The 13,957-nt window shown below is 42.8% G+C and overlaps 1 protein-coding gene across 2 annotated transcripts in view; it reads right to left on the bottom strand.

Moving 5' to 3' along the window:
- Window positions 1-109: 109 nt before the first annotated feature.
- Window positions 110-13,957, bottom strand: part of Nipped-a (Transcription-associated protein Nipped-A) — a 33,405-nt gene continuing 19,557 nt past the window's right edge. For both annotated transcript variants that reach the window (XM_071780873.1, XM_071780875.1), the window contains 8 exons: window positions 6,062-13,891; window positions 4,524-5,897; window positions 3,898-4,072; window positions 3,573-3,804; window positions 3,383-3,476; window positions 2,046-2,594; window positions 1,550-1,763; window positions 110-1,358 (listed from right to left, as the gene is read on the bottom strand). In XM_071780873.1, coding sequence (XP_071636974.1) covers window positions 1,018-1,358; window positions 1,550-1,763; window positions 2,046-2,594; window positions 3,383-3,476; window positions 3,573-3,804; window positions 3,898-4,072; window positions 4,524-5,897; window positions 6,062-13,891 — 10,809 coding nt within the window. In that variant the 3' untranslated portion in view covers window positions 110-1,017. The remainder of the gene's footprint in view (window positions 1,359-1,549; window positions 1,764-2,045; window positions 2,595-3,382; window positions 3,477-3,572; window positions 3,805-3,897; window positions 4,073-4,523; window positions 5,898-6,061; window positions 13,892-13,957) is intronic.

Below are 13,957 nucleotides of genomic sequence, written 5' to 3'. Positions count from 1 at the left end.
TTCTCTTGAAAAAAAAAACCTACTTCTCAAATGTATATATGCTCCCGTTTCTCACTTGTGGAAAGTGTTTTACTGTAAAAATTATAGATTTGTTTGAAGTAACAAAACGTCATTTTTTAAAGAACCTTATTATTTCATACAATTTTCATATAGATCCTAATGTCCATGTCTTTTACAATAAATAAGTACTATATGTATCAGGTCTATATTCCACTTCTTAGTAAGCACTATTCTTACAAATTATCTGCACAAGTTTCTTAAAATATAGCTTACTTACAGCTAGGAACTCGAACTGGAGCTTTACGTTACATTGAAGTGCGATGCATTAGTAAATAGTATGTTTATATATAGTGAAAACGAATCTATAAGCAATATAATACATATACAGAATAAGAGTTAGAGAATAGAATTAAATTCGCAGTTTACTAATAGTTTCGATTTACGCTGTACAAAATTAATGTATATAATGCATATAAACTATGTATATTCATATATCTATATATATGTACACGGAGAAAATTTTATGTTAAATTTTACTATGCTGCCGCACCAACTGCGGACCATCAAGACGCCCAAGTTTAAATGCTATAGTCTTGTGTAAAATTACTATGTCCATAGCATTTAATGCTACGATCATAGCATTCAATGCTATAATAATGCTATGATCATATCACTAAATGCTATGGACATATCACTAAATGCTATGGACATAGTAATTTTACACAAGACTATAGCATTTAAACTTGGGCGTCTTGATGGTCCGCAGTTGGTGCGGCAGCATAGTAAAATTTAACATAAAATTTTCTCCGTGTATAGATTATAAATAATACTTTTCTAGCGTCTAACTTCTCTTTATCATCTTTCATTTTTCAATAACTTCCTGAAAGCTAGCGTCAGTGTTATAAAATATAAGAACGTATATGGGCAAGAAAATAAAATGAATAATGCGATAATGATTTTAATCCTTTTCTCGTTCGTTATAGCACAAATGTGTTGTTAGGCCAAACGTTCTGTATCTTACAGCCATGGGTGCCACGAGGGATCCATTCTGCAGAGATTGTCATGGCTATTGGCAGCGGCTACTAGTGTGCTGACCTTACTGTCAATGCCGTCGAAATTTGCGAGAGAATTTAGTCTACCGACAATCGCGTTGACCGCATGGTTCACCATCTTTATCAGAAGTTCACCCTTTAGATCGGTCGGCGCTTGTGATGTGCCCTCGGCGTCTTCTTGCCGTTTATGGTCCGCGATCACTTCATCTCGCAAAATTGTGCGAAGTATAGCATGCAGCTGGAACGTGGGCTGAACCAAACAGCGCGCTGTGGCGATCGCGCTAGCGGTCAATGGTCCGCAAACTCCTGCAAAAGAATTAACATCGTGAAACCTGAAAGAACTTGGCAACCGTCTGCACAGTAACAAATATCGGATTTACTACAAGTATTTCTATATAACATTTGAATTTTTCCAAGCACAAGGGATGTCTATATCAAGATATCTTTTTATTTTCACGTCGACAGACGAGAAGATTTTAAGATTGTGTCTGACTGACCTATAGTTGTGAGAAATTCGAAGATATTGGGCGTCAGGCGGAAGGGTACCGGTCTCTTTGCGTCTAACTCTCCGGAGATATCATCGATGTCGAATTTGAAATACGCGATGTTGATTAGACCAGAATCCTGATGCACGTACATCATGTCGGGATTGAGTCGCGTAAGATGAAGTACGTATTCGGCAAAGCATGTCAGCGACAGCTGCAAGGTGAACTAAAAACAGAAAGATGAAGACACGATGAAAATACATATGTTGCATTGTAGTTTTTTACATCAGTGATTAAATTCTTCGATGATTGCAGGTCTCTATCTCTATTTTTCTCGGTCAGCAATTTAGAGAAGTTCTTCTTTTTTTGTATCAATTACTATAAAGAAGGATATAATTTTGTGCTTGAACTCAAAAAGCTTTCTTGTAATATAAAATCAATTAAAAATTGTCCAAAAAACCTACAATGTTTATGTTTTAAATCATTAGTATTAAAAAAAAGTATTTACCATTTTTCTGAATGTCCAATAATCAGTGGCGCCGGGGAATGTTTTCATTGCCCAATCTTTGAGCATAGTTTTGGAGACCATTGTGGTCTGCACTTCCTTCAGAATATCCCGTAGCACTTGATGGCTGGCTTGCGCGCCTCGTGCTTGTACGGCAGCCAGTTTCTCATAATATCTGGCAATAGGTGCGTCGCGCTCCATCCCCAGCTTGGCACAGGCCTGCTTGTAAATGTCTAAGAGGGAAATTGCTGCCGGGTTGTCCTCCACGAGTCTCATCTGCGGCGAAACCGCGACGAGTCGTGGCACTGTAAAGTGCAGAAAACGTCGTGACGTTTCCTTCTGCTTGGTCAGATAGTGGTTCAACATGCGCAACAGTTGTAACAGGCGCTCTTCACGTCTAGCGTCTCCCAGACCAGCGTCGTTGACTACTAAATAAGGATAGAGGCGACCGTTGTGACCGCGAATGCGTAATCTCCTGGCGGCCGTGTTGTGTCGTTGAACCACCTCAACGCGCGGTACAAATCTCGCTATCTTTACAGAATAATGCGAGTGCTGAAGAATATAAAATTTTAGAAAGGATTAACAAAGCACAGGCCCTTTTCAATTCAATATCGAATATTATTTTTATCGTTTAAATAAAAATAAGATTATAAATGCTGAATATTATTATGCAGTTGGATAGCTTTAATTTTAAATTATCGGGAACAAACTCCCTAATCTCTTTCTTAATTTCACCTTTATTTATGAAAAAAACATAAGAGACCTTTTTTGTAGATAAATTGTCGTTAAATTTTCTACAAAAATATGTATTGATTATTTCATAATTTTTGATAGTTGATATGATACAACATTCATAAGAAGCAAAAACAATTTTTATAAAATTTATCAAACTTTAACTTTGAATATCTTTTGAACGGTTAAATTTATGAAAAAATGATGAGATCTTTTTTGTAGAGCGGTAAATTTACTACAAAAAATCTATGTGGCGCAATGCTGTGTTTGTTAGATAGTTATAAAATTTTTTCTATCTTACTAAATAAAAAATAAAAAATCGCGATGAGCGACCTATTAATATTAATATTAAGGGCTAAAATTTTAACAGGTATCTTATTTTACCTTCCTGCAAGTATATATGCTATTCGTGAAATGAAAAAAAAAGTTGCTCCAAAATGACACACCCTAATATATATATAAGTAGAAAATAAAGGTATATATATAGATATAAAGGTGATATATATAGATGATATATAGAAAAATATCATTACGTGTATGCGTAATTATGTCTATGCGTATCCACTGAGAATAGAGGATTTTAATTTAGAAGAGTTTGACTGTCTTACCCTAGGTATCAGAAATTCACCGGGCAGCTCGACTTCTGCAGTTTTCAAACTAAAATTGCTCAAAAAGCGACATTTCTCCTCAATTAAAAAAGATCTGCGAAACAATGCACGAATATGTAGTCCACGAATCATAAAAAAGAGAAGTCATTGTAAAAAAAGAGATGTCAACAATTAAAAAATAAAATATTACTTTGGCAGTTGTTTCGTTTTTTCTTCGAGGATCTTTATCCATTTCTTCAACTTGCTGATGAGATTGTGTAGTAATCTAGCTCCAGGTACAGTGAAGTCGAAATCACTCGTAAATTGGCCTTTCATTTTCTGGAAAACAGGATCCTGCACGGTAGCTTGAGCTCTTCGTGCCAAAGATTCCGATGCCGCCGAGCTAAACGAGCTGCTCATGTTTTGGGAGGATGATATGTTCTCTGCAAATCGCAAAGTACATATTAGAGGAAAATCGTCTCCTTTTTGTCTAATTCTCGTTTAATAACCAATACAAAAAGCGAAATTGGATTTACCAATGCCAATACCGAACGTAGAACCAAGTTTTTTCACGAAGTTCAATGTATGAGGAGTTATTGTAGCTTCGCTGACTGCTCCACGATTTTCGAATGCTATCGCATAACATTTTGCGAGGCCTTGTCTCAACTGCCTTAAAACTTCTTCATACCACGTCTCACGGAACCATACCATCTGAAATATAAATTTATAATAATTATAATATCTCTTTTTATACGGGAAATCTTAAAATATTGAATCTTACAATTAGTATAAAGATATCTTAATTATAAACTTAAGATAATTACAGAAATATTTGGGACATACGCACGCACGCACGCACGCACGCACACACAATATTTCTAAAGTGCTTCGATAAACTTCGAAAATAATTTCTTGACATTAAAATAAAAAAAAATTCATATACGTACATGTGTGTGTGTATTTGTATATATCAAGCTAATAAAAAATCTCTATTATTCTATTAGCTATATATTTTTTATTATATATAATTTTTTACTGTATACTTTTTATATAATAACGTACACGTGTATACATATACATCCATTATATTTCCTGTATTTGTGTATTATGTCTTATTATGCGATATTAAGTGGATAAAAGTAAAAGAATTATTCAAACCAACCTGATCGACTATGCCCTCTAAACTAGATAAGATAGTTGGATGAATGTCTCTTTGCATATGCATGATCTTCGAACACCTCCACATAGGCGCCGTGGCACGTACCGTATGACCGGTTTCCGATATTCCCTGTTGCGGGGGTACATTGCCCGTGGTAGAGCCCCGTTCTTCGACACCATCCTGACTCTTCCCTGCGGTCAATTCACCGCTTTTATATCTCTCCCTCTGCTCTATTTTCAACGTCAAATAAAGAGTACGGATGGAAAAATAAACCGCTTGCGGGAACATCCTTCCAACTTGACTTAACAAGTTTAAGATCACACTTCCTTCATAGCGCACCAGATACATCAGTAACTGCGGTACCCACGGTAACCACTGAATAGCTGGGACACCCACGGCATACTTGTCCAAAGTATCCATGAGCAATGACTTGTCGTCATCATAGGTGAGTAGCCATAAAATTTTTGCAATGTACTTTCTGGATTTTGATTCATTCTGGTGCCTGCAGGCATGTAAGAAGCATACAAGAGCATTTACGCCAATGTTGATCTGACGAGCATGTCCATCGCGCGTAAAGATACTTTCAAGATAATCGCCCCAAAGAGACCAAGCTTTCACCAGAGTGTCATGCAACTGAGTCGCCGCAGAAAAGCTTTTGTTGGCATCGTCCGAGCGGCCAAGTTGTGACTGAAGCAAACCCTTCAATGCGTAAAATTCAGCGACCATTTCTTTTGTAAAATATGCCATATTGGTTGATTCCAGCACATCCAAACCTTCTTGCAACTCGTTTTGCCCTCCCATAGTGGCCATCTGCAAATAGCACTTTACCTGTTGTCTGATTTTCTGGAAGCAATCGACCATAGGTACGCTCGAGGGATTATAAATCTTGGCCAAAGAATCCAGGCAAACGCCGCACAGATTCTGCTTTCTAGCAATTTTACCAAAGTGAATAATCGCCTGCATAGAGGCATGCACGCCAAGCAATGAGTGATTAACTGTTTGGTCCTGTTGAGAATCATAGTGATTGGAGATAAAGGTATAGTGATGTTGCCGCCAAGTAAAGATATCCGACCAATGACTGAGATCGTCTGCTATTACGGGTAAACGATTTCTCCATGTCTTTACGATGGCCTTCATGTCGTGCAGTGAGTTACTTCTGCCATGTAGCAGTCCCTGATGGATTTGCATTGCTTCCTGAAGCTCCATTATCTGTTGGGCCGCTTGTAGTAGCGGCTGATGGACGTGGCTAACAATGCGCGGCAGTCGACGCCACTCACGCATACACAAGCCAGACGCAAGTTCTACATAACGCTCGACGGTGCTTAGATGTTGATCCTCACTACTGCACAAGGTCACAAATCCACGATACAGGTTGATCTACAACAATATAGAAAAAATTACGAGTTTGGCAACATCTCCTTTTAATGTTAAAACATATACGTATGCATGGCAAGATTGCGCTACAAAGTCAACATCTCAGGGAATGGAAAAAAAATTATAAAGCGTTTATCTTTTTCTTAAGGATTATTACGTCATAATACCTTCCAGGCCATTTCCCGTGGACAATTGTGCTCCAACTGTGTGAGAATTTCCTTCATCACTGGCCAATTGGGAATACGCCATGCACTCTCTAGGACGAGGAAGGGATTCTTGTAGTTATTATGGCCGCCGAGTTCCAATAGAATGTCCCACTGATTCTGTTCTTTCACAGTGCGTTCCCAATGTCTTTCCCAGAGAAGCATCTCCTCGTTAAGATGATAGGGTGCAGGGCCAGACGGATAATCCTGTCGAAACTTAGCCGTACATACCTCGTACGCACCTTGTGCCTGCTCGAAAAATCCTTGCTGCTCTAGCGCAATCGCGTGCAAGGTCTCCTTGTAATGCGCAGGCCTCTTCTGCCACAGACCCGACCACATGTCTTCCTCACAGAGCAACGAGTACATCTCCGAGAGCATGTGCATCACCTCGTAATAGGGAGTGACGCACTCAACCTGCTCGGCTTCGTCAGGCGAGCGATACAGATCAGTCTCGCCTCGATTCTTTACGTTACCGCCGTTACCGTCCGCCGCCATCTCGGCACCCATCTGCTCTAGACTCAGGGTTATTCGGTGCCAGACATTGTGCGACCTACCCAGGTATTTCATCACGGGTGGCGGGATGGCCACCGGTGGATTACAGTGCGCCAGCGACTCGAGGAAAGTGCCGAGCGCGCTCGGATGGCAATCCTTCTGGATAACGTGTGTCCCGCTGGCGACAAACGGCGCTATTTCTGTCGTTATGGCATTGAGATAAGGTTCCTCCAAGATGGACCATATTCGTGGGAACATGTCCAACCAGACGCGCTCCGCCAGCCCTGTGTCCATATGGCACAGCTGAGCAGTTGCTAGGAGCAACTGCTCCGTTTTGATCTTCTTCGCATTCTCCATGAAGCGTATCTGTTTGTTGATCATCTGCGTCAAGCTGGGTTTCTCGGTGATCTCATCAGCAGGGGTGGTGGCGCTCGTCGAATCCATCAGATTGGACAACCAAGTGTCCATCTCGAGGAACGTCTCCTTCGAGTCTCCTTCCGCCACCTCGGTGTCCAGCGGCTCCTCGTCAGGACGACCGAGACGACAAACAAAGTGCGTTTGAGCCTTGCTCTCCTTTTCCTTGCCTCCTTGCATGATAGACGTAAGGCTGGGTAGCAAGAGATCTTCATTTGTTATTTGTACCAAGGTAGTAGTATTGACGGTGGCCAGCAGCAACTCGATGCACTGCTTGATCCAATAGTGGGATCCTATGTTCTCCCAATTCTGACTGACGACGATGTACAAAATACGATCGGCCAAACGCTTCTTCATCGAATTGTCAAATATCTCGAAAAACTTTGCTCTCACTTGCGGCTGCACGCAACGCAGACCGGCCAGAAAAGCCTGTTCCAGCTTACAAGTTAATTCCGTCAGCTTCAGGCTGTCGTCGCGGTAAACGTAATTCACCAGCTCCAAGAATTGCCTGTTGAGCTCTAGATCGTCGGGAAACCGTTTCTCGACGTACTGCATCATTTTCACCAGCAGGATGGACTTCTCGCGCAAACTGGGCGTCTGATTCATCGCAATGGTGGTCTTGTTTTTCATCCACTCCTCCAATATCTTTGTGATGGCCTTCATCACTTTAACATCTTGCGTCTTCTCGATCAGGCCGACCAAGATCGTGCCTATGAACGACTTGCGCATGTCGACGCCCATTACTGCTACGCGATTCTTCACCAGATCTAGACTGAGAATCAACAATTCGCTCGTGACGGGATTGGCCTCAGTCTGCGTGGAGTGTAAATGTTCTTTGGCCATTTTGTGCAACACCCTCATGAATGGAGTTATCAGCCGATCGATATAACTGGGATTATTCGTACAGGCAGCTTTAAGCATCATAAGTGTGCCAAAAAGCGAGCTCGGCGTAGCCGCGCTAGTCTTTTCATAAGTAGTCAGTCCTTCGGCTATAAATCTGCCTATAGTCGTGTATAATGTGTCCAGTTCCTCATACTTGGGTGCTATGTTTGGAGACGCCTGCTCGGCCGGGAAAATCGTCATCAATCGTGACAATAAGCCATGTACCAGACGTATGATTTTAGTGTTGCTGCTGGTGATACAGGCACCTATTCCGCGTTGCAGTGGCTTAAAGCTGGCGAGTATTTGCTCCCGCTTCATTACGCTCAACAGAAACGTTAGTACTTCCAGTGCTGTGCTAATGTTACCGTAGTTGGGCTGAGCGCTGTCCACACTGGCGAGAACTTTGTCAAGCCAAGCCAGCTTTAAGTCGCACTGTTCGGCGACCCATACGTCGGGTTTCAGCGCCATTTTCAATAAAGCGACGCAACGTCTAGATAATTGCTCACCTGGATTGCCGTGAATAGTAGTCACATCGTTTACTTGACACGCCAGGCGCAGCAAGAAATTCAAAACGGCGTCCGCGTGAGCCTTCTCAATGGGTTTTGCCGATCCCGGCTCTATTCTGGGTAGAATAAGAGGCACGGGGCTGTTACCGGACGGCTGGGAACTCATGCGTTTGCCCGACGGATCCTCGTTAATCGTGCGTTTAATCAAAGTCGACGGTTGCATCGCTTTATTAGATTCTGAGGCTTCGGCTTCTTCCTTAATCCTATACAGCTCCCACTTAACGATGACCTCCGCCAATTCAACAGCTAGTCGCCTATGTTCTATAGTAGCGGTCGGGGTACATCCTATACGTTGAATCGAGTTTACTATATGCTGAACCAGGTGGTGCCTGACTGGATAGTAGACTTTGTAGTGCCTCACAACTAGTTGTAGGATATGAGACAATTGTTGCATAGAGTGACCTTCCTCCACGATAATCTTCTTCGTCCAATGTGTTAACATAGTATTACCATCTTCCATCCGTACAGGCATCGCAGGTGTCAGTATTTCTAACGCTTGTCGTACAACATTACGCGCGTCTACGGCATGCGCTTTCAACAAGCTATGAAACACTTGCAAGACTATGCGTTTGTGGATAGCAAACTTTGCTATTATATGACTGAGTAGAAGATGGCCATGGTATCTAGTGGTCGGATCTACGCAATTCTTGCCGAGTAAGCAAGGCCAGGCAAAGGTCATCAAGCGACGCAGCTTGTTTCCTTGCCTCTTGTTTGTCACGTCGTGAATGTGTTGCGATGCCTGTTCCACTAAAAGACAGGAGAATTGCAGTAAAGAGATGCGGACGCAGTCGGCGGAGCCAAAAGGATTGTCCGGGTCAATTATCTTGCTGATAAATACTGATACAACGTTCTCCGGGTTGTCTTGATAAGGCATCGGCGCCCCCCCGACCAGTTTGGTACCTTCGCCTCGCTCAAAGCTTACTGCGAAACACGGAATTATGATCAGCTGCAGAACGTTGGCCTTCAGTTCCTGCGACATGTTGTTCGTGGGAAAATGTTCGACAAAACGGAAGAAAGCACTTCGCTTCCATTCGACCGTGTATTCTTGCGCCACTGTGTTCTCCAAAAAATCTCTCAAGAATTGAAAGTCTGGCACAAACCGGTCGCACGTGGCCCGAAGCAGTTGGAACAGCAGATCGATATCATTCGGTTGATGGCGGAAATAATGCAGCAAGATCTTGACAATGTGCTTCGGCTCCTTCCAATGGCAGTACTCGACACCCTCGACCTTCTTGTGCAACGCCTGATAGTCATTGTTGTACCAGATCTGCTTCAACGCGCCTACCAACTGGCTCTGGGTGGATAACCATTGTTCGTCGTACTTAATCAGTATACCGATGATCTTGATCGCCCGATACTGTACTTCGCTCTTCTCCGGATGAGTCAAATTAGAATTAGTTTGCGAGTGAGCAAGCAGCATCGTGACAAGCCGGGCTGTGCTGTTGTGTAAAATATCACGGAATGGCTTACCGTCCTTGTGGCTAATAAGATACTCCAGATATCTGCTCCACTGTTGATCCTTGATATTACTGTCATGCAGAAACAAATTGAGCGCATCCGTCGGATAACGTAGGAGACATTTCATCAGAGGTTCTCTGAAAGGGCTGGAGACCTCGACTAGCAAGGATTTTTCCGTTTGCAGGATGAGTCTGCAGAGCGCGTCATTGAACTTGGGTAGCGATGCCGGAATGTTGTGATATATCCCTATAATGATGGTGATCTTTTGCTCGTTCTCACCGGACTTTGATATACCTTTGTGGGATTGAATTAAGTTCTCCAAAAACTTTTTCACATGTTGCAGCATTTGTTCGCAGAGAGTAACGCTGAAGGTGCTCGGGAAAAGTTGCGTTAGATACGACAGCCTTCTGACGCAATCCAGACTCAAGTTTCTGTGATCACCAAGTGTCAACAGCATAGGCCGCATCATTGTGTGAACAGATTCCATATCGAGCTGAAAACCGGCAATAAATGTTTTCATACACTCAAAGGCTGTCTCCTGTAACTCTGCATGGGGTTTTTCCAAAGCTTTATATAAAACTCCAAGTATCTTGTTCCGGCAGTTCTCGATGTAATAGCAAGCTGCGAGCGCTCGTAATGCCGATTTTCTCAGGGGCATTAGATTCGAGATTGATTTGTAGCAAGCCAACTTATTGAGATTGGCCTCGTCCGCTTCGCAGAGACCCAATAACTCTTGGAAAAATACCTTATGCTCCGTGATGTTTAAATCAATGGTGAAGAGACGCGGATTCAAGGTGGTGCAGAATGTGTTACCGTCCATCAAACCGATTTGTGCGTTGGTCGGCTGATGCCTCAAAAGATGCTTCTTGGGCGGTATCATGTCTGCTAAGACTTCCTTATGCGGCTCCATGACCTCCGTCACCGATTTGTTCTGTATTTCGGCGAGCTGACGTAATGAGGCCATGGCCTGTTCCCGCACAATCGTGTGTGGCGACGTCACCTGTTTAACCAGTTCGCGGGTAACCTCATACAGACTCTTGTTTTGCGCTTCTATCAATTCCGTGTTGTCCTCTTGAATCCCAGGATTCACGCAGACTCTTAGCATCTTTTCCAGATTTTCTTTTGCCATGTCAATAGCACCGTTAGACACCTCGTCAGTTAGATCCATCATTACGAATATGAGAGCCTTCAGGAAGACGAACAAGTGATTGAGGACCCATTTAGTAGCCATTCGTTCGAACAGAAACTTTATCGTTATACAACCACCCAGTTTAGCGTACCAGGCGCGTTCGTAGCACAGTGAACACATTCTCTCCGCTAAGTACTCCATGAAGGGCAATTGGCATGCCCGTTCCTTCGAGCCCAGAATATTCGTCGCAGTTTCTAATATTAGCACAAGCGCTAAATATCCCGCTTTATACAGTTCCCTTTCGTCGTGACCCATTATGACAGCGAGAGCATCGATCAGCACAAATGGGTCTTGACCTTGCATATCTTTGCGGTTTTCCCGTTCCGTCCAACTAAACAGACCGGCTTGTTGTGCTATGGCGATCATCGTGTAATGCCTCACGACGGAAACGACAGTGTTGAGCACAGAAGGTCTCAATTCTTTTATCTCTGCGGCGACAAACATGCCGGTCAATGCTGTCTGCTGAACATTTCGCGCCACAGCGTCAGGACACCTGTAGTGTGGTCCTTGTTGAGGCAGTATCTCGCCTTCTTTAAAACTCGGATGCGTAAACAAATCGTACCATAGGTGAGCGGCGTCGTCCATTTTTAAGGACGCCGCCAAATAGCAATATATAATCTCCCAACATTGCTTGCGGTAGAACACATCCGTCGTGTTAGATTTCAATGCATTAAACGCAGCCTCGATCACTTTTTCTATTGGAAAATCGATCGACTGGGACAGTCCTTGGAAGTAAACCACTACATTGGGAGAATTGGTCTCACGATCATTGTATTCTAGCTTTTGTGGTTCAATCATCATTCTTCGATTTCCACCGCCAAATTTGCCGAGGACTCGAAAGGCGACGTGAGCTTGATCGGTGGAATTATGCAATGTCCTCCAGAGAGCTTGCATTAATTCGGCACGAATCGGTTGTATATGCTCATATAAAAAATCGGGCTGCAGATTGTCAACGCATAATTCTAGAGTACGAAGACCTTGGCTTACTAGACAGTAACTTCCGTTGAGAGCGGAAACCAAGGGATCCATTAGCATCGGAAGATACGGTAAGAGAGAACTGAGACGCACGGGCACAGTTAAGCATAACTCGACAAAGAGATCTTTCATATGTTGCCTATGTAAACCAGATTGCAGTCTGTTCAGTCCCTCCAACATATTAGGAAGCAGTGGTAAGAATTCTTGATATAATAAATCATGAGAGCCACCCCCTATAGATCGGAACAACGCACGCAGCAGTAGAAAATAGTTGTATGGCTCCTTCGCTGACATAGCTAGCTCCATGGCGCGGTTTACAATTAGATTTAAATGTGGCCGCAGCATGTGTTCGTTTTCGGCAGGAAAGAGCGATACGCTGCCGAAGACAAGTTTGAATAATTTCAGATACAGATTACTGCGTTCCACATTCGATCCCATCTCGCTCATTCGTTCGAGCAGATATTCCACCAGGATGGTTGCGAACGTCGATGAGACTGTATGACTTGACAAGAATGAGCTTCCGATTATTTGCAAAGCGCAGTTTTTGAATATTCTCTCGACCATATAATCTATGGATACAGAGAAGATCTCTTGGAACGTTTGGGGGTTCATTTGCGTGAACACGTTGCCGAAAAGATCTAACACCTCCTTCTCTTCTCGCGTCCGTATAGTTTGAGATTGCACTGGTCTGCCTGGCTGTGTGGGAACGCCAATTGATGGTGGTCCTATTGTGTAAATATCTAGAGCTGGTAAAGCCCATTTAACAAGTTGTATATAAATCAAAGTCTCTTTCGGCTGGAGTTGATTGGACTGCGTTACCTCGCTGGTTCTGCTATTGATGCAGTTAGCTGTTATAGCCTTAGCTCCATGCACTAAGCTTTTCACTAAATTTCTATAATCTGCTACATTGTAACTCATCGCCTGCGAGGTCGGGAAGCCAAATTTCGATTTTGGCGGTTCTTTCTCCTCATTCACGTCAATACACGGCTTCGTATCCTCAGTCGTATTGTCCGCTACGGCGGGCCGTAGCTGTTTCGTTTTGTTTCGCAGAATTGGAATATAGATTTTGGCGATAGTTTTAAATTTCAGAACAAAAACCAACAATATACGTATCAACAACTCGCGTCCTTGAGTGCTGTTTTCGGCATCGGATCTTTGCCTAACTGTATCCACCAGGTTCATCAGTAATTTACAAGAAACCATCTGAACGGCTGTGGGTAAAGTTTGATCGAGCAAATTTTTACCATACAAGTGCACCGCTCTGGATACGTCACTAAGCGGCAACTGTAGCCTAACATGATGAACTAAATCGGCGAGTGTTGAGTAAGCTAAAGGTCTTAAGGCCTCATGGGCGGTCCAACCGTGGCCAATAAAGATATCCTCGTTAAAGAAAATCTCCATATGCGGAATAAAATGATTTCGTAGATCTGTAGCGAGTATGTGGCGCGAAGCTATCACGAGTTCTTTGCGTAAGTGAGCCACTTCCATCGGACAGAGAGTAAATAAGCCTAGTATACCTTTGACCAGCATCGCGCTGTTCTGAGATATCAAGTCTTGGTATAATCTTATCACGTACGCAAGGAATGAAAGCGTCTTAACTTGCGCCCCCATAAAGTCAACAAAGACCTCTTTATTAAACCCAGGAGAATTTCGATGCTGCTGACTAGGTTGAAGCGATATGGTCGTTATCACAATTGGAACGAAATCCGATACGTCCTGATGTACGTTCTGTTTATATAATTGATTCAATAAAACCACAATTATCGGTAATTCTTGAAGCACCTTGAGAGATAGCACTGCTTTCGGAATCAAATTGTACTGGAAATAATAAGACATGTCTTAATTAATTTCACATTTCTTTTTCTTTACTTATTTATATTATGT

Source organism: Temnothorax longispinosus, chromosome 6 (assembly GCF_030848805.1).
Source record: "Temnothorax longispinosus isolate EJ_2023e chromosome 6, Tlon_JGU_v1, whole genome shotgun sequence".
Taxonomy (NCBI): Eukaryota; Metazoa; Arthropoda; class Insecta; order Hymenoptera; family Formicidae; genus Temnothorax; species Temnothorax longispinosus.
The sequence above is the reverse complement of the archived record's forward strand: the minus strand, read 5'-3'. Positions and strand labels throughout refer to the sequence as shown.